Source organism: Pungitius pungitius, chromosome 13 (genome assembly GCF_949316345.1).
Source record: "Pungitius pungitius chromosome 13, fPunPun2.1, whole genome shotgun sequence".
Taxonomy (NCBI): Eukaryota; Metazoa; Chordata; class Actinopteri; order Perciformes; family Gasterosteidae; genus Pungitius; species Pungitius pungitius.
The window spans coordinates 10460098-10483965 of NC_084912.1; the positions used below are offsets into that span (position 1 = coordinate 10460098).

The 23868-nt window shown below is 42.4% G+C and overlaps 1 protein-coding gene across 3 annotated transcripts in view; it reads left to right on the forward strand.

The window, feature by feature from the left end:
* Positions 1 to 23436, forward strand: part of LOC119214063 (collagen alpha-1(XIX) chain) — a 113220-nt gene extending 89784 nt beyond the window's left edge. For 2 of the 3 annotated variants that reach the window (XM_037465484.2, XM_062566583.1), the window contains 26 exons: positions 1382 to 1423; positions 1719 to 1796; positions 2118 to 2153; positions 2348 to 2401; positions 2508 to 2561; positions 3234 to 3275; positions 5014 to 5118; positions 5290 to 5343; positions 5721 to 5774; positions 6789 to 6842; positions 6950 to 7003; positions 7274 to 7318; positions 8243 to 8293; positions 8408 to 8452; positions 9334 to 9360; positions 10516 to 10569; positions 11135 to 11179; positions 11497 to 11541; positions 11639 to 11701; positions 12142 to 12177; positions 13613 to 13657; positions 14102 to 14233; positions 15127 to 15193; positions 15270 to 15407; positions 18258 to 18335; positions 20674 to 23436. In XM_037465484.2, coding sequence (XP_037321381.2) covers positions 1382 to 1423; positions 1719 to 1796; positions 2118 to 2153; positions 2348 to 2401; positions 2508 to 2561; positions 3234 to 3275; positions 5014 to 5118; positions 5290 to 5343; positions 5721 to 5774; positions 6789 to 6842; positions 6950 to 7003; positions 7274 to 7318; positions 8243 to 8293; positions 8408 to 8452; positions 9334 to 9360; positions 10516 to 10569; positions 11135 to 11179; positions 11497 to 11541; positions 11639 to 11701; positions 12142 to 12177; positions 13613 to 13657; positions 14102 to 14233; positions 15127 to 15193; positions 15270 to 15407; positions 18258 to 18335; positions 20674 to 20774 — 1599 coding nt within the window. In that variant the 3' untranslated portion in view covers positions 20775 to 23436. Of the gene's footprint in view, positions 1 to 1381; positions 1424 to 1718; positions 1797 to 2117; positions 2154 to 2347; positions 2402 to 2507; positions 2562 to 3233; positions 3276 to 5013; positions 5119 to 5289; positions 5344 to 5720; positions 5775 to 6788; positions 6843 to 6949; positions 7004 to 7273; positions 7319 to 8242; positions 8294 to 8407; positions 8453 to 9333; positions 9361 to 10515; positions 10570 to 11134; positions 11180 to 11496; positions 11542 to 11638; positions 11702 to 12141; positions 12178 to 13612; positions 13658 to 14101; positions 14234 to 15126; positions 15194 to 15269; positions 15408 to 15742; positions 16365 to 18257; positions 18336 to 20673 lie in introns of those variants that run through there. The other variant, XM_062566584.1, reaches the window with a different exon arrangement.
* Positions 23437 to 23868: the final 432 nt, after the last annotated feature.

Consider the following 23868-nt stretch of genomic DNA (forward strand, 5'->3'; position numbering starts at 1 on the left):
AAAACAACACTGCATGTTCCCAAGGCATATATCCTCTGTATTAAAAGCAGCTATTGAGGTACTAGAAACAAGGTCCTCTAGCTGTATAGCAGCCAGGACATTATGGAGATGCAATGCCATTAAGTAGTCTACCATTGGATAACCCCAGCCTGGATAATCACCTATCCTCCCACTTTGGAGCTTATATCTGTTGAAGCACTCTCTTTTATGGACATGGCTTTGCATATAGAAATGTTCATTACACCGTACCTAGAAAAGGAGCCATGGGCCCAGGCCTGCTTAAAGTTGTGTGCACTCCACAATCACTGCCATGTGCTCTTCAGCTTTCAAACAATCATGTTTGTTTGCGAGTGGAAACACTGAAGGGGCCATTACCCGTGACGGGTAGTGTGTTCAGTTATGAGGGAATGATTGACGTATTTGACCTCTTTCAATGCAATTTTGACAATTTTTGGTATGTGTGTGTGCAAGGGTCATGGGGAGATGTTTTTACAGCAGGTCAATCATCTCTTCTGTTGTTATCTAGTGAAACAAAGAGAGACCCTGTTAGTCTTTTCAGAGCGCCGTTTATGTTTGGAGGCATTTAAGGCAAATGGATTTTCAGCTTTTTATAGTCTTTTTTTATGTAGGAACAAGGGAAAGAGCATTGAACAGAAGTTAATGCAGATGCTGTGAGGGTCTATCATAGCTGGTATAATAATAGTGATAGAAGCTATTGATTTTGCCTTTAAATGATGAAAAATTTGCATTTCTTCTGACCTTTGTTATTTGCATGGATTACTTATCCTCCTCTACTCTCAAGTACTGCTATAGAGGTTATCCATGCAGTGTGTACACACTGTGTATATATATACATACAAACATTATAGTGTGACATTGCATAATGTCTAATGGAACAGGCTCATATTAATAATACCAAATAGTTCTGTAGTCGCTAAACTTTTCTGCGTTCAATTACTACCTTTTCGGCCTATTACTGTAAAATTGCTGTGTTTGTTTAAATCCAAGTTCTGTCCAGCTGATTCACATTGTGCAGCGTCCGACTTGCAACACTATTGCATGCTGACCACAGAAATCAATGTCTCATCAGAACAGTACAGTAAATAACACTTACAGTGGCCTCAATTCCAATCAAGGTTTTTCTCTGGAACGGCACTATTGGTCTGGAACTTTTTTAAATAGTGTAAACAGTATTGAACATGAGATCATAATGCTGTGTTCACTGTTCCCTTTGTGGATTGTTTCTTGCGTAGATCCAATATTCCGGTTTTAAGCACTACACAACAGCTTTTTTGGGCTGCCCCTCAGGTCTCTTGCAGTGAATTGCTGATGAGTGCGCAGTGAGTTCCTGTTGTGATGTCTTCTTCCGGGTGTTTTTTAGGGCGATGGTTTGTCTTTAAGCAGAGCGACCCGCGGGCCCAAGGTAGGGAGCATCAACAACACAGCCCTCCATATTGCTCACTAATAGAACTTCTGCACATAGATACATACTCTCTACAGCAACGGCATTAATACTAAATAATTCAAATTTATCGAAATTATATTTATATAATATTATTTGAATGGGATGTTATTTAAGCCTACATTAATACCTCCATACAATTTGGTTTACGTGTTCATGTGCAAAGCATAAACAAATTATGTTTGAATAATTAATGACTGTGATTATGCACTGCAGCTCTAAAACCCCCCTGACGGCTCCCTTGAATTTCCTTCAGGGTGAGAGAGGTGTCCCAGGACTGCCAGGTGACCAGGGTGAAAAGGGCGAACCTGGAGAAAGTATCATGGGCTCGCCTGTGAGTGTGATCGTGTATTGATTGTCTCCCAAATGTATTTATTTGTTCAATCCATTATCGTCTTAAATCCTCTAAAGATCAGAATTCATTAAATACACTCAGATGAAAACGGGGGTCATTACAGTTCCTTCGTCATATATGCTCTGTACAGCTTGATGGGACCTAGTGCACATTTGATTGTGAGTGAGTCTGCTTTCATTTTTGGTCATACAGCATTGTTGGAGGCAGACGATCAATAGAGCAGGAGGTGTCCAGACCAACTTTATTGGATCCTGGGTGCTCGAGGGGAGATAGTGTTAACGAGATGTGATGTGTTTTCAGGGCCGCACGGGACCCGAAGGAAAGCCGGGAATTGAGGTACGTGGAAAATTGTTAATCTGCAACACTCAACAACAAGTTTATTTCCACAGGAGTTCAGCATATTGACGCTGTGGCCGGCGGCCATGCAATTCTTTTACAAAACCAATAACATTCTGCGATCTTTATCGGTTGTTGTGTGCTTGTGTAAAGCGGGATTGCCTAACGCAGCAGAGTCCCCGCGTGTCTTTCAGGGCCCTCGAGGAACCCCAGGTTTATCTGGCCCTCCTGGAGCTTCAGGGAGAGAGGTGAGTGAATGCATGTCAACAAATTCCCACTAACTGGAATGAGGTCCGTGTCCTGCTATCGTAGCAGGGAAGATCATTAAGTCTTTTTCTTCTGTCTCAATGAAAGGGCTCCCCTGGTAGGCCAGGACCCCCGGGCCCTGCTGGACCCCCGGGTGAACCAGTAAGTGAGCAGGTTGTTCATTGTTGCTCTGTGCAGCTGATCTGCGATAATAACCGATATGACCCTCTCCAGCCACTGCTCACGTTGCAGCTGCAGTTTTTAGACGATTCAACAACAAACATCACTTTCAGGAAAATGTCGCAGTTTCCACCTAAATTGGCAGCACCCCGTCGAGAGCACATGTTTTGTCTCTGTAATTTCTGTTCATGCTTTTCCACTAAGCAACATTTAGTTTGGTAGCTTTTGTGGGAGAACGAGTGCCGTTGCTCCTGGTCCATCTAAGCCTTGATAATTTAGCATTTTGACCTATTTATATTTGTGGCATGGTTTAAAGCCATAAAATCCATTTATTGTCTGTTTTATATTAAATATCAAAAAATGTTCCATATTTTCAGAGAACAACACTAGTTTTAAAACGTGAAGACTGTCTTCCAGCAATAAAGTTATTAAGCTATTTCCTCAAGCGTTACAGATGAAATCTAAAAAACAGTGAAACTATGAATTGCATTCTCTAAAGGCGTATACGAGGCTGTCAGATGTGTTGTAAGCAATTTGGTAGATGCATTTGGACCAAAAAACAACAACACAATATTTCCCAAACTTGAAAGATGCTTTGAAATTTAGACCGTAGTTGTGTTTCATTGAGTTTCTTTGTTCTTCTTTCTTTGACAGACCCCCCTGCCAATTGTTGGAGACATGGGGGCATTACTCAAGGTATTTCTTCTTCATGGGTTAATGATAATTACAGTTTTTCACCAACAACAAGATGAAAAGGATATTCCGGCTTAGTCGTTGAAAGTGATTCATATTTGTTCATTTAGAAGAGTAGCATTTCATCAATGTACGGATGCTTGAGGTTTTGCAGTGTGAATAGTGAAAAACAATGAAATGCTGTCAATATCTTTATTACGTTCCCTCTGCTTAAAGGGTGCTGCATGCTAGACATGCACAATTTACGGGATGACTATACTGCTTGACCACCGAGTGTCAGATAGTGAAAACTAGGAGTAGCCCTTTTGTTTTTCCATAATTTAAATGTCTGATACAGAGATATAATTTGTGGATGGATAATGAAAACGCTCCATGAGAGCATATCTATTCATTATTACATTATGAAAAATGTGGATTGTTTTGTGATGGCGTGTTTAGATCAACTAAACATAGATGTCATAACAAATTCAAAAAATCCATGTATACAGATCTGTCAGAACATCATGGCCTCATATGTAGAGGTTTAGTAAGTGAGTTCAATCCACCTTGATGAATGACGGCATGCACCATGTTCTATGGATTTCAGATGCAATCCCCGAAACCCAAAGTATGCCCCCTGAGGATAGTGCTCACGTCTCCTACTTTTTTAATTGAATGTCTTTTGGTAGATTTCCCTTGTCACTTAAACCCTCACCTCTAAATACCAAACGTTGAAGCACCTGATGGGAATGCCCAAAGAAATGCTCTGACCAAAGAGTTTAAAGAAATATTTTTGCCTTAAACTACCAGACGTGCGTTTCCTTATTTTAAAAGGCAGGATATTGTTTTTTTGATCAATCCCTCACCAAATGCAGAATTAGTTCAGTAACTGAGGTCCAAATGTAATGTGAAACACTGCAGACGTCACCCTTTATTACCTGAGATTCCGTTTCCGCTTGTATCTTTCGTAATGGCCATTTAAATCAAAGTCCATGCTAATAACAGAGTAATTCTTTGTTTTCTTCTGAGTCACTTAACTAATTCAGGTTACCTTTAAGAAAGCACTTGGCACTGCCAATAAATATAATGCATCAAATGTCAATTAAACCTAATGCAAGTAGTCTTGTTCTTTTATTCTCACCTCTGTGTCAACCTATTTGATCCATTAAGTGCTCTTTTAAATCCACCCACTGTTGCCTTCGTCAAAGCTGTTTGGTAGCACTCTTAATTAACACATTCAACACCCTGATGGCAAAATGACAAAACCCATTGAAACATTTTCTTTTATTTCTGAATAACAACATGCTCGTCTTGTGTTGCATTGGTGATGAGATTTCTTTTGACTGTGGAGGATAACTATTTCAGGCTAGGGTTCCCTTTTTAACGATGCACTCTGCCTGTTTCTGTGGCCTCCCCCCCGACCCACAGCTCCCAGCTCCTCTCAGGGAAAGTGCAGCGCCTAGGCTGCACTCAGAGACAATGATATTTAAGTTTCTCACCTAAATGTCACTATCAATGAGCTTGACAAAGTTCACCACTCCCCTCGATGAGGGACACTCCCGGAGACACTCTTGGTGGGCTCGCGTTATTCTGCTCTGCAGACATTTAGAGAACACTTTGCGTCAGTTGGGGTCTTATCCTCCACCCGGGGGGGGGGGGGGGGGAGGATGTGACATAATAAAGGGCGAAAAGGCAGCGTTCCAACTCAACCTGATGAAATCTTATCCGTGCCACCACTTTTGCTTCCCTCCCGCGTGGGCAGAATGCCTGCAGCGTGTGCCAGACCAGAGTCCCCGGGCTTCCCGGGCAGAAGGGGGAGAAGGGGCCCCAGGGGCCGCAAGGAGAGGACGGCGTAGTGGGGGAAAAGGTAAAAGCAACTCATCAGCACAGCAGGCAAAGTGGAACAGATGCTGTTAACATGTTAATTTACGTCTGCATTACATGACACTTGTTATATTTACCCTTGGGGGTGCTTATTGAATACTTGAGAGCTTATGTGCCTACACCCGTGCTCATTGAGGGCTTCCACATTGAACAGGGGGATCCAGGTGTAAGAGGTCCTATGGGAAACCCTGGGAAAGAAGGCCCAAAGGTAGGCAAGCATGGCAGAAAAAAAAAATCTGTAACGCTAATATCTTCATTGCTACGATATTGTTTGTTGAAATGTGTGTGGAATCTAATAAATCGAGATCCACAATGAATGCTGCTTTCAGAAGTAGCCTTTTGGATTATCTCTGGAAGGCCACCATCTGTTCTACAACACATATTATTGCATACACTTACGCGCTCGCTGGAGACGCTGTCGCTATGGATACGGTGTTGTACCACGGATGGGCTATTTCAAGTCGTGTGCTGTAAGAGGGAAAGAGACGTTTTGACGTGTACACCCGTCAGTCTTTAGTTTTAGGCCTTTTCATTGTTGTGTGAAAAACCCCTTTTCTCTCCCTCAATGGTTCTGCCTCCCTGCAGGGAGTAAAAGGCGAGAGAGGCTTTTCAGGACCCACGGGAGATAAAGGGGAGGAGGTGAGCTGAATCCAAACAAATGAATCCGTTATTTATCCAACCACGCGGAAGTCGCTTTGACATTGAGGAGTAGGTCTTTCAAAAGAATGTAAATATATTGTAATGTCTACCTCGTCTTCAAGCCTGTCTCCTCTGAACGTCCGCTTTCAAAAGAAAGCGACCAGAAGCCGTCCACAGAGCTGCACGTGCACCGTGCCCTATCTTTGCCCTCTGAGGAGATGCTTTAAAAAGAGCCTGTCCTGCATGTGCATGTGTGCGTGTGTGCTAATTAAAAAACAAGGCCGCGTTAAGAGGATCTGAGGAGCCTTTCAGAGGTCAACCTATCAAGGCAGGAGATTTTCACTAACAGCAGGACTTGTTACTAGACTTTATAGGCTTAATAAAACGTTGTTTTATATCCCTGTTGAAAGTTTTTTTCGGAAAGAAATCATTGAAAGAAACCTGTACAAAGCCATCAATAACAAACAATACACTAATGCCTTATCTAAACAAATGTATGCAGATGCTGCATGAAGACAATAGAATGTTTCAATGCTTCTGCATGTTCAATGGTGCTATAAAGAAAAAAACATCCATCAAGTGAATAGTAAACAGAAAGCATTTATCCCCCTAAAATGTTTTAATGTGTTGTATTATTACTGTAAATGTATACAAAGCAGTTGGATGATTTGGATAAGACTTGGACCACTGTAGGTGTACAGCACCTGCTTTGTCTGTAGGGAACAGCCAGTAATACGAAACGCAAACATGTTCTATTTGGTTACGTATGGAATTATTACAAATGGACTGACTGTGTGTGTTTTACTTTGCACACGTTAAATTGTGATCCCAGTGAAGTACTGTAGATCTTTGCGATACAAGTCAACATCCCGAACAGGTGTGAGGTTCAAAGAGAGGATACAGCTATTAATTGAGTTGTAGTAAACAATTTGCGCACAAAATTCATTACTCCGTAATGTTTTGGAATACACTGTATGTCCAGTATTGCTCTAAAATATGATTTGTGACCTCCAGGGGACTCATGGAGTGCCAGGACTTCCTGGTGTGTCCGGTCGCACAGGAGCCCCAGTAAGAATCTCTTTTATTATTTCATAATACGAAGAACGTTTTTATGTTTACTGTATCTTAAAATCTTAAAAGGTTTATACTTAAAAAAGGGAATGTGTTGTTTGCAGGGGCTCATGGGTAGACCGGGGCCAGTGGGCCCACATGGAAGCAAAGGAGACAAAGTACGGTGTTGTATTAACTAAGCATTTATGTGATCTATCGTGTGTATGAGCTTTATGAACTATTCACATTGTATGCATGTCAACTTGTTACAATTGATTTAAAACTGTATGTCTGCTAATTTGCATTTCGAATATGCACGTCTGAAAGCCTGTAATGAGTGAAAGGTGGGAAAATGAGGTTCCTTGTCATTAGAATGCATTAGCAGGGGACTATGCTTAATCATTTCCATTTCTATGTGTTTAATAATTCCTCTTGTTTGTGTTTGGCAGGGAAGTGAAGGACCCTCGGGCAGACCAGGGCTTCCAGGGCCTCCGGTAAGTTCCCCCTGCGCCAAAAAGAGCTAGATGGTAATCACAAGTCTCAAATTCTCCGTTAAGGTTTCTGTGTCACACTACATGTTCACTTAAATACATTTTACTCTTATTTCTTTATACACATTGAACCTTGTTCCTTCTCAAGGTTCAACACACTCTGCTTTTCTAGCACTGTTCAAAGCTCTTCGTTCCCCATGATCAAGTTAAGGTCAAAGGCAAAACATTTCCAAGACGTCTCTTGCAGAACTTTAATTGCGCTTTACAGTATTTAGTGTGAGAAGAAATACATAACGTGCAAAAATGTGGTGAAATTGTGGCGACCTGCTCACAGCGTTGAACCTTGCTCGTACACTTTAAAAGGCCAGTGAGTAAGCACATCTAAAGGCAAATCTATAATTCATCAGCCGTCCCCTTGAACCTTCCTTGCCCCCAAACCCCCCCCCCCCCCCCCCCCCCCCCCACTCCTGCCCCTCCACCCCCACACACTGGTCCCATAAACTGCAGTCTGGGAGGACAGGGGATGGCTCGGTGGCCTGAAAAGGGCACAGTTATCTGCTTGCTTCTAAATGAGAACCTTGACTCCTCCTTCATTTACAATAAATGCCCTCTATTCCAGTCTCCTAATTCTACCCGAGAAGACGTGATTTCCTTCTCATACCCAGATTGCTTTAAATCACTCAGGGGTTTTTTGTTTTTCAGGCCCAAGTCCAGTTTTCTATTTCTTTCCCCCTTTTTACACTTGTCTCTCGCGCACTCCTTTCCTCTTTGTGCATTCACCAAATTAGCTATTGATCTCTCTCATGTAGCTTTTAAGGGCCTAATGGTGTATTACTGCTGAAGACCTGCTGTACAGTTTCTCTGTAAAGACTCTTGGAGCCTAAAACTCACAGAAGGGTGTTTAATGTTGACTGTGTTTTGTTTCAGGGTGTGCCGTACGCGGAGGGGAACGGCATGAGCAGCCTGTACAAACTGCAGGTGAAGGCTGCGCCTCACAATGCCTCCAATCATCAAATTGGCGGAAAAGAGTCCAGTGCTTTTGATTTAAACGTCTTTGTTTAAACGTTTAACATTTAAACAACGTCTTTTCAGAGTGGTGGAGCTATTTTAGGACCTCCTGGAGCTCCCGGCGCTCCGGTAAGTGTAATTACTGTTATGCCCGAAGCAAAAGCGTTACAGCGTGTCGTGCAGAATCACAAGCACGCGTTCACGTTGGTACTGAATGAGCCGCAGTGCCTGGGAGAGCAGAATAAGAAACGACCCGAGCAGCCCCCCAGTCTTATGTCGACTACTGAGGCCCCCATCAGTCAATCATGTGCATTAAGAGCTGGTGTTCCTTGAAGGCCGAGAGGCTTCCTGACTTTCAAACAGGTTTTTCTGACCTGCCCCAGGACACACAACATCATACATGTAAAATGGACTTGGAAGTTGAAGTTGGCAAACTGAAGTGACCCGATTTGCTTATCAGCTGCTGCCGTTCCGCCTCATCAGACAGTTTATAATCTCGTCCAGTCTCCCGGGGTCCAGGCTCCTTCATTCACAGGCCCGGCAGGGACCCATCCACCAACTGGAGATGGATGAAGAAGTAAACCATCTAATATCCCCAGTGCACAATGCACGCGAACCACGGCTCAATCTCTAGGAAGCCTCTCCCTGCACTGGATCCATTACAGGCCAACAGCTCAGAGGCCTCTTCAGCGGTGTTAAGAGGGACAAATGTCCAAAAGAATCAACGCTGCTTTGCTGAAAATCTACACATGCGTGCGCAGTGTTTGTTCAGAGTTTGTGATAACCAGATTGGATGATATGATCCCTATGATTTAAAAGCTTCCCCGAGAAAGACCACAGTCCAAGCAGCGGTGTCATATAACACCATGGAAGCATGATTTGTAGAGATGATTGTGAGACAAGAGAAGCAATAACGATGTCCCAAATGTCATTTCCGACTATATTCATGATTTTTACGGTTGTCTTGTTTATAGAAATATGTCCTTTTTTTCCTCTCTGTCTTTTTTTAGGGTCCCAAAGGAGACGAAGGACTTGCAGTGAGTTAAAGCTTTCTCATTCCGGAATATATATTTCATGTAATATTTGTCTATTTTCTTCGTGCTGCCCAAAAATAGACTGTCAGAGTGAGAGAGTTTCCATTTGCTTTCTATCATTGTCTCTGTGGATCTCTGCAGCATAAGTCAATACACCCTCAAGCCTGAACACTCAACCACTCGTAGTAGAATGATCCAACGCTCAGCGGAACGATGATCATGTCTCCTGCAAATATGAAACCGCTGTACCATATTGTCTCGCCACTGGGAACCTATGAACTCTCTTTCTGCACTTCAAATGCCCCCCCCCCCCCCCACACCCCCTATCCCCCCTTCCCATGCTGATGCCTAAAAACAATCCACGCAGGCAAGGACACAATTCAAGGCCATCAGCGTGAATTCTTTATTCCCATGGGGCCGATTGCATTTTTTATTGTTTTGTTGCACAGTGATTCTTCACCAGGATGTTAATTTGACATTTTAATAAATTGTGTGAGCAGCCCCATTGCTGTGGTGGAATTGCCCCAATCTGTCTCACAGCTGATCCTCTGGCTGGCCCACTCTCCCCTTCGTCGCACTTGCTTATTCATGACAATCTACATGTGTGACAATTACCTGCACAATCCGTCTATGTCAGCAGCGGTTGCCCCTTCATTCGGTGTAATGGCATTTCTCCATGGCAGCTTGAACAAGATGAGGTAGATGGAGCCCATCATGGTGCACTAGGAATGAGGCTCGATTTTAGCAAAGAAAGAAAGTCTGAATCTGTTCATCAAATGGGGCTCTTCTGTTTCGCGTCGATGGCCTACAACATGGGACAGTCCCATGGGTCGTGTGTCATATAATATAATGCACTGAGGTCGAAGTATGGTCCTCTTAGAATTGTCTTCGTCCTGAGACATGAAGGGTTGTATTAATGTCAAAGAGAATATTGAGAGACAAGATGCCGCTTTTGATTTACTTGACTTTATGCCGCTTTGATCTGCTGTTTTTGTGCTTGTTTTATGTTTACTGACAACCTCAAAATTATTCCATTTACATCCCAGGAGCTCATTACCAAACAGAAGAAATGATCACAATTCTGGGATAAAAAAGAGGGATATACTAGTGTATAGGAGTAGTGATTTTTTGTCTTGACACAGTGCTTTTCTCTCATAGGGGGAACCAGGGGCCATGGGATTACCCGGGCTTGAAGGGTTAACCGGTGCAAAGGTAAGAGAAGAGTCTTATGATCTGCCATGACCTAATCTGATTACATAGTGGGGGAAAGGGCTTTCGCCATACATTTCTAAAATGAGATATTCACCTGGTAAAACAACTAAAAAAACTGTGAATAAAAAAAAGTATAACACAATAGGGGTTCCTGCAAGTCAACATAAGTCAAAACAATTGTGTTTGAAATTCAAAGTCTTTTTTTTTGCTCTTTTTAATTATTGACTGAAGGAATGTCAGGTTTTAGTACCACAGCTATTTGGACCTAAATCACAGGTAGTCCTGCATGCAACTTTGTTTGGAAAAGTTGCCACTGAAAAGTGTTGAAATATGAGAATAAGACTTATTTTTGTGCTTTGTTTATGACAACGCATTTAAGTAAGGGGATTAAGGGGGAGTAAGTAGAGACCTGTGTTTAGTGTTAAAAGCTATTTGCCATGCATTTGTCCAAACTAAGCCTGTCCATTACGCCCGGTCCTTGGCCCTTTTCTGAGTGTCTGCTTGATAGTGATTTACGTGTATTCTACATGAAATTTATCTGACACGTCTGCAATGTTTCCTTCAGGGCGATAATGGTGTGCCTGGTCCACCTGGGGCACAAGGCTTTTCAGTAAGTTTATCATTTACACCCGCTGACACTCCTCCGTGATGTATCATCTGGCTTGTTTAAGTCTGCTGCTGGCAACAATTTGATGATGCTTTACAAAGCACACGGAACAACAAACTATTAAAACAGAAGGGGCATAACTCAACGCCGTTGATTAATAACTCAGATACACTGTGTACCCGGGGACGTGGATAGCCTGCGAGGCGATGGTAAACTGGTTGCTGTATTATAAATGGGAGGTTGTAGAGGTGCTGTAGCCGGGACACCATTGAGGACCTGTCAAACCCGGGCCTGTTTTCTTCCCATGTTGTGATTGACAGGGGAAGCCCGGCACTCGTGGAGAGCCAGGGATCCCAGGAGAGCCGGTGAGCCTCAGCCTCTAACTCTCTTTGAGCTGTCAATCCACGTGCCATTCCTTTGTCACCGCAGACTGGCATATCGTCTGTCTCTGTTCTCTGACAGGGGGAGAGGGGGCCGCTCGGAGAGACAGGATTCCCGGGGCCCGAGGGACCCCAAGGTGTTGCGGTAAGGATGCTACGTGAATGATGTTGTTTTTCCCTATAAAATCACAAATAACTGTCGCGAGAGCACCTTCCGGTAATGTCCAGGCTGGAAATACAATAGGGCTTTGAATAGCACACCATTCCTCTCCATCAGCAGGTTGTACCATTATGTGAGTGAAATAAACTTGATTCGAGGACACTATAGGAAAGATATGCTATGTTAGCGATCCCTTGTCCTGCAGATGATTACAACCCTCTATGTAATTACCATCAGAGATGGTTTTCTGTAATTTTCCCTGTAAGCGCACAATGGAACAGTGTTCGCACAGCAATCAGGATCATTATCCCTTGGTTGAGATATCTCATTAACTGTGGAGATTACTGGGAGTGCAACAGTGCTGATCCAATCGAAGGAGGGAGCTGATATAAAATGTCTTTGTTTGTGTTGCACTCCTTGTGCAGGGGAGACCTGGAAAAGATGGAACTCCTGGATACAAGGTGAGTTGTGCAAACACGACGTTGCAAATCCTCTTATAGGAGAGCTTTTACATCAGCCAAGTTGTGGAAAGATGGCACAGCAGATTTTTATCCCCCCCACACCCTCTAGCTACAGCATCCTGAGTGCATTAAAACCATTTGCATATTTGAGATCATATTGATAAAAACTAAACGAAATGCTGCAGATTTAAGGCGATGTTGACTTTTAGTCTTTTTACACTAATTATAAAGTGAATGCTTTCCGGCAATGATAAAGTGTTTGTAACAGAGGGCGGTAGACAAATATAGATTAAATATGTATTTTCCTGCCTGATGAACATGGCTAAATTGAAACAAATACTGCAACCCTTTCTTTTGTATTCGACTGATCAAATACATCATAAACTATTTAAACAGAATCACACAGAATGGGTTCATAGCATGCAGAACAGACCCATAGCCATTAATTACTCATTATCCAGTGTAATGCCAAACTGGTTTGACTCTGCTGTCTAATTCCCCCGCTTCTTTGCACTTTAATGACAACCCCAACAGTTTATTGTTTGCTTATTATTTTCAGTTACTTCTCTCCCACCAAAATAGCAGCATTGCATGAAGACCATATACAGGTCCCCCCCCCCCCCCCCCCTCCCCATGTATTCCTGCAATAGCTCCTGAGTTTTTGGTGGGGCAACAGTGCCATCTAGCAGGTGGCTTTGCTTCTCTTCCCGGACTCCTAGCACACTGCTTTGAGGTTTAATATAATGCTCAGGGAAGCACATTTCAGTGGGCAAGATGATGGATTTAAGCCTCCCATCAGGCATTGGGGAATACAGAGTGCTGCAGATTAAAGCGGGCAGGGGAGAACAGCATCACAGAGAGATGCCCCTTTTAAAACCACATCATGCCCGATTGTCTTTTGCATGGCTCCTGTAATCCAGCAGGAAATTGAGACAAAGATGCTCCCGGGGGGGTATTGCTGTAAGATCGGTAAAGGGGAGAAATGAGGAGTGACAGGAAGGGATTGGGAGACACAAGATGTTGTGACATGAGGCTAGAGACAGGTACTTTCTCTCCCAGCTTCCCCATACAGTAGGGACAGCTGTTGGGAAAGCAGACGTTTCAAAAAACAAAAACAGGAGGGATGCAGAGAAGCCGTGACATTGCAGAAGGTGAAACACTGTACAGGGAGATATTATACGAGCAGTAAACCTGAGTAAGAAGAAATAAATGCAGTTATTTAGTCATGTAATTTACAGAAAAGCTTCCTCACAATTTTTTCTTCAGGCAGCAGAATAGAAACTTCTAGAGTTGATATGAGCAAAATGCCAATACGGTGGGTTTAAATACTATAAATCTCTGCTTAATACATTAAATACAGATTATAATATTCATGTATTATGTGTGCCCCTAATGATTTAGTTATTACTGCTTTTAACCATGTGCTTTTTCTAAGGGATCCGCCGGTCAAACAGGGGACAGAGGATCCAAAGGAGAACGTGTAAGCAGCATCATTCCTGTTTTCCTAAAAATAAGCACTTCTTATGGCTCCGACTACAATGCACCAAAGAGGTTTTGATGAATAGTAATGAAAGTCCTCACTTTAGCACAAACACGGCTAATCCCCACAAGCACGTAAGCACTAGATAATGGCATTTAACGCTCAGTGCAGTTTCCTTTTGTATTTGCAAGGCCAAATTAAAGAGCTCTGTCACACTCACGCATTAATCTTTTGCAAAAAGAGAATGCAAAATGAGGCTTTTAGTATAATAGTTAGTAACAGAACCTCAGGTCAGGAGACTGGTTAGACATTAAGAAAATAGCGACTCTAGCGCAGATTATCTAAGCCAGGAAATTCAGTTTTCATTGTTAGAGCGTTGAACTCAACGTAGGCCAGTACTACCATCATGTAAAGCTGAGAGACATCTGGGTTTCTCCACTGCAGGGGGATCCAGGGATTCCTGGAGAGAGAGGTGTTCAAGGCGAGAGGGGGCGCTCAGGAGACCCCGGCCCGATCGGACTGATCGGACAGCCTGGTCAAAAGGGAGATCCTGGCCCTCCTGGACGTTTGGAGAATGTAAGTAGCACATTTTGAGATACATCCCACAACAAGAAGATAACCCCCCCCCCAAATCATCATCAGCCTACTTCCTTCCTGAGCTTGCATAACCGGTGAAGTTCCCTGTGCGGAATACGGGAACATACGGAAACATCAAACAGGGCTGTGCAAGGGAGGCTGTTGTTCTCTTTCGGCTCAACGCTTCCCACTCCACGACCAAGCACAACAGAAGGTCAGAGAGGGAGGAATATGGAGGGACAGAGGGAATGACACAGACACGTGAGCGTGCCTAGAGCTCTGACAAGCAGTGAAAACACCTCCGTGTGTCCCGGCCACTTTAGCCACACAACAGTTTCACACCAGTCGAACAAACTATACATGAAATTACACTAGATCCACTGCTACTATTGATGGTAACTCTTAAAAGATGAAATTGTTTGAGTGAAGGAGAATATAATGTTTATAGATTTAAAGGGCATTCAGAGTTGGTATTTACATCTGACTCCGTTTAAGCTTCAATCAGTAATCAATCAGGCTGAATTAAGCTGTCGTTATGGAAGTCTAACTTTACATGAAACTCTCGACAAACTAGCTGAGGGTTAGTGAATCTGAGCCGGTCCAATAATGATTGGCTGATGAGGATAATGAGGGTCACTGCTCAGGTGAGAGGACCGAGATGATTGCAGGACAACAGGATGGGTAATGACCGAGGAGCAGAAGGCACGGAATACGCTCAATACGAGGGTCAACTTGGGAAGATTTGGGAAAGAAGGGAAAGCAGTAATCGCTGCTCTCCGTTATTTCTTTCAACACAGATTGTGTCAGATTGTGGTGGAGGGTCATCAAGGTGAGAAAGCTACCTGCGCTGCCAATTCACTGATGTGTATTCTCATTCATCACTGCACTCACAGGGTGATACCAGCATCATGGAAGAACTCAAAAGGTTCATCAGAGAAGAAGTGCTGAGGGTCTTGGAAGGTAAAAAAATGACATTTTTCTGTTTTTGTGTGTTTCGTCATTCTGAATGTTGTTTTTTGTTTTTCTTACCTCGTAGAGAAGCAATCGAGCACTGCCGGGCTGCAGAAGATACCTGCGGGGATCTTAGCTTCCCAAGTTCATGGGCCTCCAGGACCCCCTGGAAAAGATGGATTACCAGGACCGCCGGGAGAGCCTGGACCTCCTGGTCCTCATGGTAAGAGCTCAGGGTGCAACAGTCAACTGCCGGAAAAATAACCACTTGTGTTAAAATATGAATTCAAATAACGCTCTAATGTTTAATACAGCAGTTAGTCAAAAATACCGCACAGACATGTGCTGTGCCACACATGTGTAGTAGGCAGCATTTACCACTGCACACACAGGGCTGCAGGGCGACACAAACTGTGCCGTGAATCATGAAACAGCCTTCAGTTAAACATGTTTTTCTGGATATGAAGAGTTGGTTTGGAGCAGGATTGTGGTGGGTGAATCAGTACAGGCTGACACGTGTATTTTGGAGGGATTCATGGGTATTTTTCTCCCGCTTAGAGCCGTATATCAATGCAGACTGAGGGGCGGGCGGCGGTGGAGAGGCCAGGAGTGCGGGGCACAGCGGCTCTCTTGGAAATATGAAGACAAACGAAGAATTGACTGTGAATAAGAGACAGTATTATCAATGTGGACAGGAAGGAGCCCCAGTATTGAAACCTCACTCCGGGGGGAAGAAAGCCTCCTAAAGTAGAAAAGGAGCGTGGTCAGGAAAGGGAGTGGATGTTTTTTTATCAAAACCGAGAGAACTTTCTGAGTGCTCATACAGCACTAATGGATTGCCGGTCAGGCTTCATACCTCACACTCGGTTAGGATTGTATCGTGTAGCAGAACCACGGCGTCTTAACTTTAGGAGGAGTGTGTTTTCCGTGTTTGGCCTCAGCTTTGGCCTTTCTCTTTGGATCTACCTCGCATTATTCAACACCGTTTACATTCTTAACCCACTGCTATAATATGAAATGTTGCTTCCATTCACAAATAACAAAGGCAACTACTTAACTATGAACATGTCTGCTGCGTTAATGTTTTTTGCATTACACATGTCATGTTTTCTGTTTTTTTGTATGCTTCCAAAGAGTGTTTTGTAGTTGATTCTTGATGCAGCTTTTCAATAAATATTTGTTGAAAACAAAGAGGAAAGTTTTTCCCCTTGGTAAATCAAAAATTCAACGACTAATTTTTTCTTTGTTGACTTGTGTCTCCACTCAGCTGGGGAGAGAGTTTGGGGTAATATTTCCTCATTATTTCTCGTCACCCTCTGTTGGAGACTGTGCTCCTACTGAATATCAAACTCGACTTGTTCTCGAGTAAGCCAAAATGAATTGTTTATGGGGAAAAATACCCCCTCTGTTGAATGTTTTTTGTATTTTTTTATTTCACATGGCTGAAAGTCTCAGGCTGTTAGTGAATCCCCAAAGGACGCATGCTGAAGAGCATCATTTATTTTTTGTTTGTTCTTTTCCCTCCCCTGTGTTGTAATTGAGTGCTCATTTATCATTCTATTCATCTTTTATTTTTGAGGGTGTATGAAACAACTCATTGTTAGTTGTGGTGATTTTAAGTGCATTTAATTAATTCAGCATTTTGTTGTTTTAACATTCATCTTTAATTTTGTATCTTAGTTCATTATGCATATTTATTAATACCAAAAAACAAGAGTGTCTGCTTAAATATCCCACAGATCTATGAAGGTCTAGCAGCTCAAAGAAAGGCATAGCATGTGTATTTAAATAGTTGTGGTAAATAATATTTACAATAGTGTGCAAACAGGTGCAGCACTGCAATCCTATCAATCAAGCATGGAAAACCCCTCTGTGGCAGTGTGATTTTGTATTGACCCATTCTGTCCGTTACTTAGTGCAGACCGAGGGAAGCATTTTCCATTTATCAGAGTGCCCATTTTCAGCGTGCCACCCAACCTCATTGCCCTCTGTGCTATTCAGTATCTTTTTTTTTTGTTGCTCAAGGTACAGGGCTCTTTTTTCCCCCATGGATCGTCTCCTCTCTGCCCTCTGTGAGTGTTGAAAGAAGTCTCATTACTGCGCCAATGTGTGGCCAGAACCTCTCTCTTTGAAACCCTGTTTTGGAGCATTCATAAGCCTTTTTTCCTTAGATTTTCTCTGACATGTAAGCGTTGAAGCGTTTCCCCCTTTGGGCCCAGCGCTGTGATGCTTGATGCTCCCGTCAATGTTTCCCATGCACTTTGTGCAACTGCTGGTCCTGGTCCTCCATTTCTTTAAGCGCCTCGTGGGGAAATATGATCACAGCCCCTCAAATTTTTACTTGTACGCCGCTGTTTGAACTGTAAACTCACAGGCTTGGCATGGAGTGAGAAAGCATTTAAATACTGTGTTTGAGAGCATATTGTTACAAGCAATGCACTTGTTGGCCTGACTTGAACATGGGAGGAAACGTTTTTTTTTAACTCCTTAGCCTTTCCCCCTTTCTTTGATGGACCTAAGCATGTCCTTGTTTTGTGCTCGCTATTCATGCCAATCCCCGTAATGGGAACGACACGGTACACAGAAAAGCTTTATGATCAGGTTTATGTTTATCCAGGGAATTACATGTTAGATAGATATAGATTTGTAATTGTTGATTTGCGAATTTCTATGGAATGGAACAATCCTTTTACTCTTTGAATGCTTCCTGGAACCTAAAGATGGCTTGTTTGTTAGCATACATTTCCACTGGATATCAGTACTTAATCAGTATGATTGGAACTTGCAATCCAGAATAACCTGGCTGCTTTTCTGAAAAGTGCAAGCTCGATACCTAACTGTGCCATCTTATTGATGACACATGATCAAGAAACTAATGAAGCTGTTTGAGTCCCTGGACGGATGGAGCCGTTTCAAAAGTGAATCCGTATCTTTGACAGTTTGATTTTAACATGTTTGGACATTTATACTAATCTTACTAATTGCGCCAGCACGCTCCGTAAACATGACCCCCTGCACTTCACCTCCTACAATATTTTATTTTGCTCAGCCAGAGTTTTGTGTCTGTCCTCAGGGTACAGGGGTCAGAAAGGAGAACGAGGTCAGCTGGGTCTGGGGTTACCAGGAGACACAGGATCCACGGGGCCACAAGGTAAGAGGCTTCTTCTTTACCACCACGTAATAGATGCACCTGATCCATACGATCAAATAGAGGCTTGAACTACAGGTTTAGCCAATTTAATACAGTGGAAAACACATCTCGAAGATGGACACGTTATTTACAGTCAGCAAAATGCATGGTGGTGGAAGATGAAGGTGGACTGTTGTTTCCATAGGTGATTTTTCCTTTACTGCACACGCTATTAATACAACTATTATTGTGATACTAACCCTACCAAATGAATGCCAATGGTATCTGCTTTAATAGATACAACATTGTTTTCACAGCCTATTGTGTGGCCTCCCAGCAGTAAAAATGTATAAACTAATGATTCTTTGAATCTTAATTCTAAACCTTTGATTCCACCAGTATTCAGTATTCAAGTTTAAAAATAACACCATTGCAAGATATTTCTTGACTAACACTTAATCCATAGTAAAACATAAGGAAATGCAGTATTTGTACCTTCATAAAAGAGCCCATGCTTCAATTTACCCAGGGACAGGAAGTGTCGCTCACCCAGCTTACATCAATATTATTATACACCGACATTTGCTTTGAGACAAATGTTATCTCAGCAGAAGTTGAAATTGTTGCAACAATGTCCGTTCTGAGAAGTAAGAGCTTCACCCGGTGTGGTCCTCGTCAAAAGTCAACTTGTACCCGGCTCCTCTCAGCAAAAAAGATCAACTCCCCGAACCCCGGTGGACGCGATGAGAAGCGGGATCACCACTCGACTCTCAGCCTGCGACGGGAGCATGTCATTGAACCTCGAGTCACTCATCCAACTATGTGAGTGCGTAATGCGAGTGTAGGACAAAGGGAACTTGGCTGTAGCTCCTCTTCAAAGGACAAATCCCGGCACTTAAAAGACATTTCACCCCCAGGGGAACACACAGTGACAGAAAGCACCTTTGTCCCACCTGGTGGGATTAAACGTCACCAGGGTCTTGGAAAAAATGTAAAAGTTGAACAAGCTTTGCTGTGGCTAGCCTTCCATCAGGAAGATTAAACTTGTCAATCAAACTTTCTGTGCGTTGGTCATAATAATGAGTTAGCAGTTAGCAGTTCCCCCCCCCAGACCATATTTCAGTGTTGTTGGTTCTCATTACGACATGACGTGACTGGGAGAACCTCAGTGAATTGGCACTGCTGTGAAACGCATGTGGCCTCTGCTTTCACTATGTGCACACCCCGGTGGACCCGGGCGCTGCATTAGCTCCGCGCTACAACTAATTAGGAGACACCTTGGAGGAGGGAAGCATTTTTCCAGGATGACTGTGTACCTTTTGCTCCGCCTACCAGCACTACTCTGTGAAGAGTTTGTGCGAGGCGTTAAGCAGGAGATGGATATGGCAGTAACGCAAAGGGCATGTTGTGTTTTCAGCGGGAGGAAAAGGACAAGGCAGTACCTGTAATTTCTTTTGTATAAACTGTAGAGGAGACAGGGCTCCCCCGAGCGGCGACTGGTCGGACTGATGTAATGGACACTTAACAGCTCTCCTGTTTTTTTCATGTGTCGCATGGAAAGCATACGACAAGCAAACTGGACTGCTTTGCCACTCCAGCAGACCGTTGCTGAGTAACGCGAAACACCGACGACTCGCCTGCCGCGATGACCCGAGAGCCTTTAATCTGATCACCATGAAACGAGATAATTGGTTGATTGTCTCCACCTGACGGATCAAGCGATCGTTCATACTGCGCCGCGTCAAAGGCTCCTTTTTGGTTCTGACTGACAGCTCGAGGACCTCTCATGGTTGTTATAACTCACACTTTCATGAAGCACCTATTTATTGTACATTTTATAATGCCTGCTGGCTGGCCACTTGACGCTTTAAAGTGGCTGTAGTTTTAACATTTAGAGCAATAATCTGGCAGCAGACAACTATTTGCTATCTAAAGATACAGCTGGGTGGTTTCCACCTCAGCAAAGAGTAATTTTCTTATTCATTTGGTCCATAGAATGTCAAAAAAAAACCATTAAAGTTCTGAGAGCCCAGCATATATTTAATTTAAATGACATAAAACGAGGGACATTTCCCAATTTTAGAAGCTGCAAGCAGCTACATTTTAGCAGCTAACTTTTTCCTAATTGGCAATGTCTTCAATGGTGAACTTTCAATATCTGTTGATGAACACATTGATTTAGGAGCTAAAACACTAAACTATACAATCCTACTGTCACAATAGAATTCCAACTGAAAGTTGACAAAGAATGTCATTGAGTACAGTCGCTCACAGCCTGACTGATACTCAACCTGTCACTGCGTAATGGTGATACTTTTATAACCTCAGACCTGGTTTGGTTTGGTTTTTCTCTGTCAAGGCCCTCCTGGGATCACTACTCGGGGCCCTCCTGGCTCCCCGGGGCCCCGTGGACCTCCAGGGACATGCGACCCCAGTGACTGCACCCTTCCACCACTTTGAACCCGGCGCAGCGTTTTCAGGTTCTGACGTCCAGCCACAGAGGAGGAGAAGGTCGGCCTCGCTGTATGCAACAGCTTCCTCATATCAGCTCTGCTTTGGATCCCTTTACAACAGAATATGGACGTCGTCAGGATTATTCTTTGATGGGTTTTGTTTTCAATGGAAAGAAAGCCTTTCAGTTTTTCTTTTCTTTTTACTTATATGTTTATTGTATTCATATCCCCTACTGTTATGTAATTCATTCCTTGTCAACTCTCATTAAGGTTTTCAAGACCATGAAAGGACTTTTTTTCATCAAGTTCAGTCCTGTCAAGAGATATTATCTTAAGTATTTGTTTGCCTCCTTAATGGGCGTGCCTTTTCACTCTTCTGTTCTTATTCAGATAAGCCAATGTGCTGGCAGAAGGTGCATCTCGTGTGTGTGTGTGTGTGTGTGTGTGTGTGCGTGAGAGAGAGAGAAATAGATTAGCTGAATAAATATACTTGTGTCATCTTTTTAAGACGAAAGTGCATCACATGTGTCTGAAATGGTTATTTATTGGAAGGGCGTTCTTCAGGAATGTATGTAAATGTAATAATTGTAGTAAATGTAGCATGGATATTCAGTCACAATATTACTAATAGTTAATAAATATCTGGATCACAGGGGGTAGAATGATTTTCACTGACAAATTAACATTTTCCATGATGATAATTTGGAGAATCTGACATAGCTGTCTATCTGGTGTTAGACGTGTTGGACCGAGCACCATATCTTTTGTCGTACTACAACCTACATTTCATAAAAACTGAACTGCAACCACTTTGCATCGAGGGCAGATTTGAATAATGTACTTTAAATGTTGTTTATTTAATGAGTGTGACGTGACCTCACATTCACCTCAACTAGGGTTTATTTTGAATGTTAAACAATGTTTTCTTCCTTTTTTTTTCTTGCTGTCTAATGGGGCCTGTAATGGGACCTGACAATACAATTGCATAAGTTATCATTGTAATTACTTCTCTTATCAGTGTGTTTGTGTGAGATGGTGGTTGTTAACATTTACTGTTTACATAGTGTTGTGTATGATGATTCCTTTGATTTATTCGTATATTTTTGATTTACAGCTACAAAAGGAGATCGGACTACTACACTTTGACCCCTAGACATTTTTTTTTGTGTGCTAATTATTTTACTTGAACTTTCTAATTGTTTTTAAATGTTTCATGGTCTACATTCTGTGTTTTGCACTTACTGTCCATTACTGTGTGTCACTATGTATTGCCTCACAATTTGGATCTATTTATTTTAAAGCCATTTTAATGCAGATTATTCAGATAACCACTACAATCCCTATCTGCAAAACGTATTTATTATTTCTTCACATTATCAGTTAAGATCTGTACTGGACATAAGTCTTCAGGTATCTTTTATATCAAATACAAAAAAAAAAAATTTTGCCCAGCATGCAGGCTTAGTTTTACCTCTGCTAAGTTGTATCCTTGTGAGTGGGTCTAAATTCAGATTGGTGTGGAATCAAATGTCCGCCGCTGCCTTCATTTGTGAGTCTGAAGAGCCCCCTGCTGGACCTGCCACAGTTCTCTTCTCTTTGCTTGTGTTGGGAATGTGAAAACATTATTTCTTTGGGTTATGGGCTTCTTCTGTTGGCTTCTGCCCTTTCCATCGTGCCATTTTATTATTTGGTTTAATGATTTCCCCTTGGAGACAATAACACTGACCTTGACCAAAATTCAAATGAGGCCGCATTAGTGGACTAATGTGATCTTAACTTTTTGGTGTACTGATGAGAGCAACTCTGCGCATAATGAATTTAGCTTTAAGTGATATTAATGCGCGTTGGTTTGTGACTTCAATTTAGCTAAACTGTATGATAATGAGGAATGACACAAAATTGCTGCTTATGTCACAGCCCACTTCATTGGCAATTTGGTGCCGGACATGTTCGCAGCGCTCCGAGTTCAGATCCATTTATTTGGAGTATAAAATATCAGATAAAAGCAAACTCATAAGACAGAGGTCGGAGCATCCTTCAATCAAATGCTGTTAATCATCCAAAGATAGGCTTATCAAATGAGGCAAACATTCTTTAAAACAATGCGTTTGATACTTTTGCATACGTTAATATTGCTTTTTTTTTAACCGTAATTTAAATTGATCCTGTTGCAGCATACAATCTAACCCTGTAATAAGCTTTTAATCTGGAGTATTGATCATGAATCAAAAACGTCTGCCTGCTGCCTTCGCTCTTACTCCTCTCTGCTCGTTTATCAGCGCACGTCCTGTTGCGGGACTATAATGTGTGTTTTTGTTCTGTTTTAATATCTACCTCAGTCTTGGTTCACCACATGTCTACAGGATCAGCCATCATAGGAGAAAAGGAAATAACACAAACTGTTTGCCTGTCACTGAACAAAGTAACAGAAACCTCACTTGTATGTAGAAAGCGACGGTCCTGGATGTTGACATCGGTAAACTTGACTTACTGGACCCTCGTTAAACATTTCAGGGGCAGTAATGTTCTTGTCCTGTGCAATGATCCAGTGTGTGGGGTCACCAGGTATCAGAGGTTATATTTTACATCTTTCTTTGCGGCATCTTTTATTTTCACTGATTAATGGCACCTGGCTTACATGTGTGCAATAAATGTTATTCAGTACTTGATTTCCTGTGTTGTTGTGTGACGTTTCTGGGCTCGGACAAGTGTCGTGTTTGTACGAGAAGTCAAACACACTTTGTGCGTTCAACAGTAGTTATTCTTTGAATAAGTTTAAGTTAGCGTTTACAATACGAGCGCCCTTAAGAAGTATTGTGCTCAAAACATTTATTATCCGATCAAGATTTTTTAGCATTGCATTTATCAAAATTGAAATACCTTCATGAAAAATTGTTGATTAAGATAAAAATATGTTTAAATGCTATTCTGAATGATATTTCTGAGTGTCAAAGTGGATTCTTGATTTTGTGGACAGTTTTTCACAAAAACAATCCTGCCTTAAAGTGTATTTTTAAGCTCAGAATCCCTTCATTAGATGATAGTTTGCCCAGTTGTCATGGAAATGTAGATGGAAAAAAAGTAAATTTGACTGATGAATG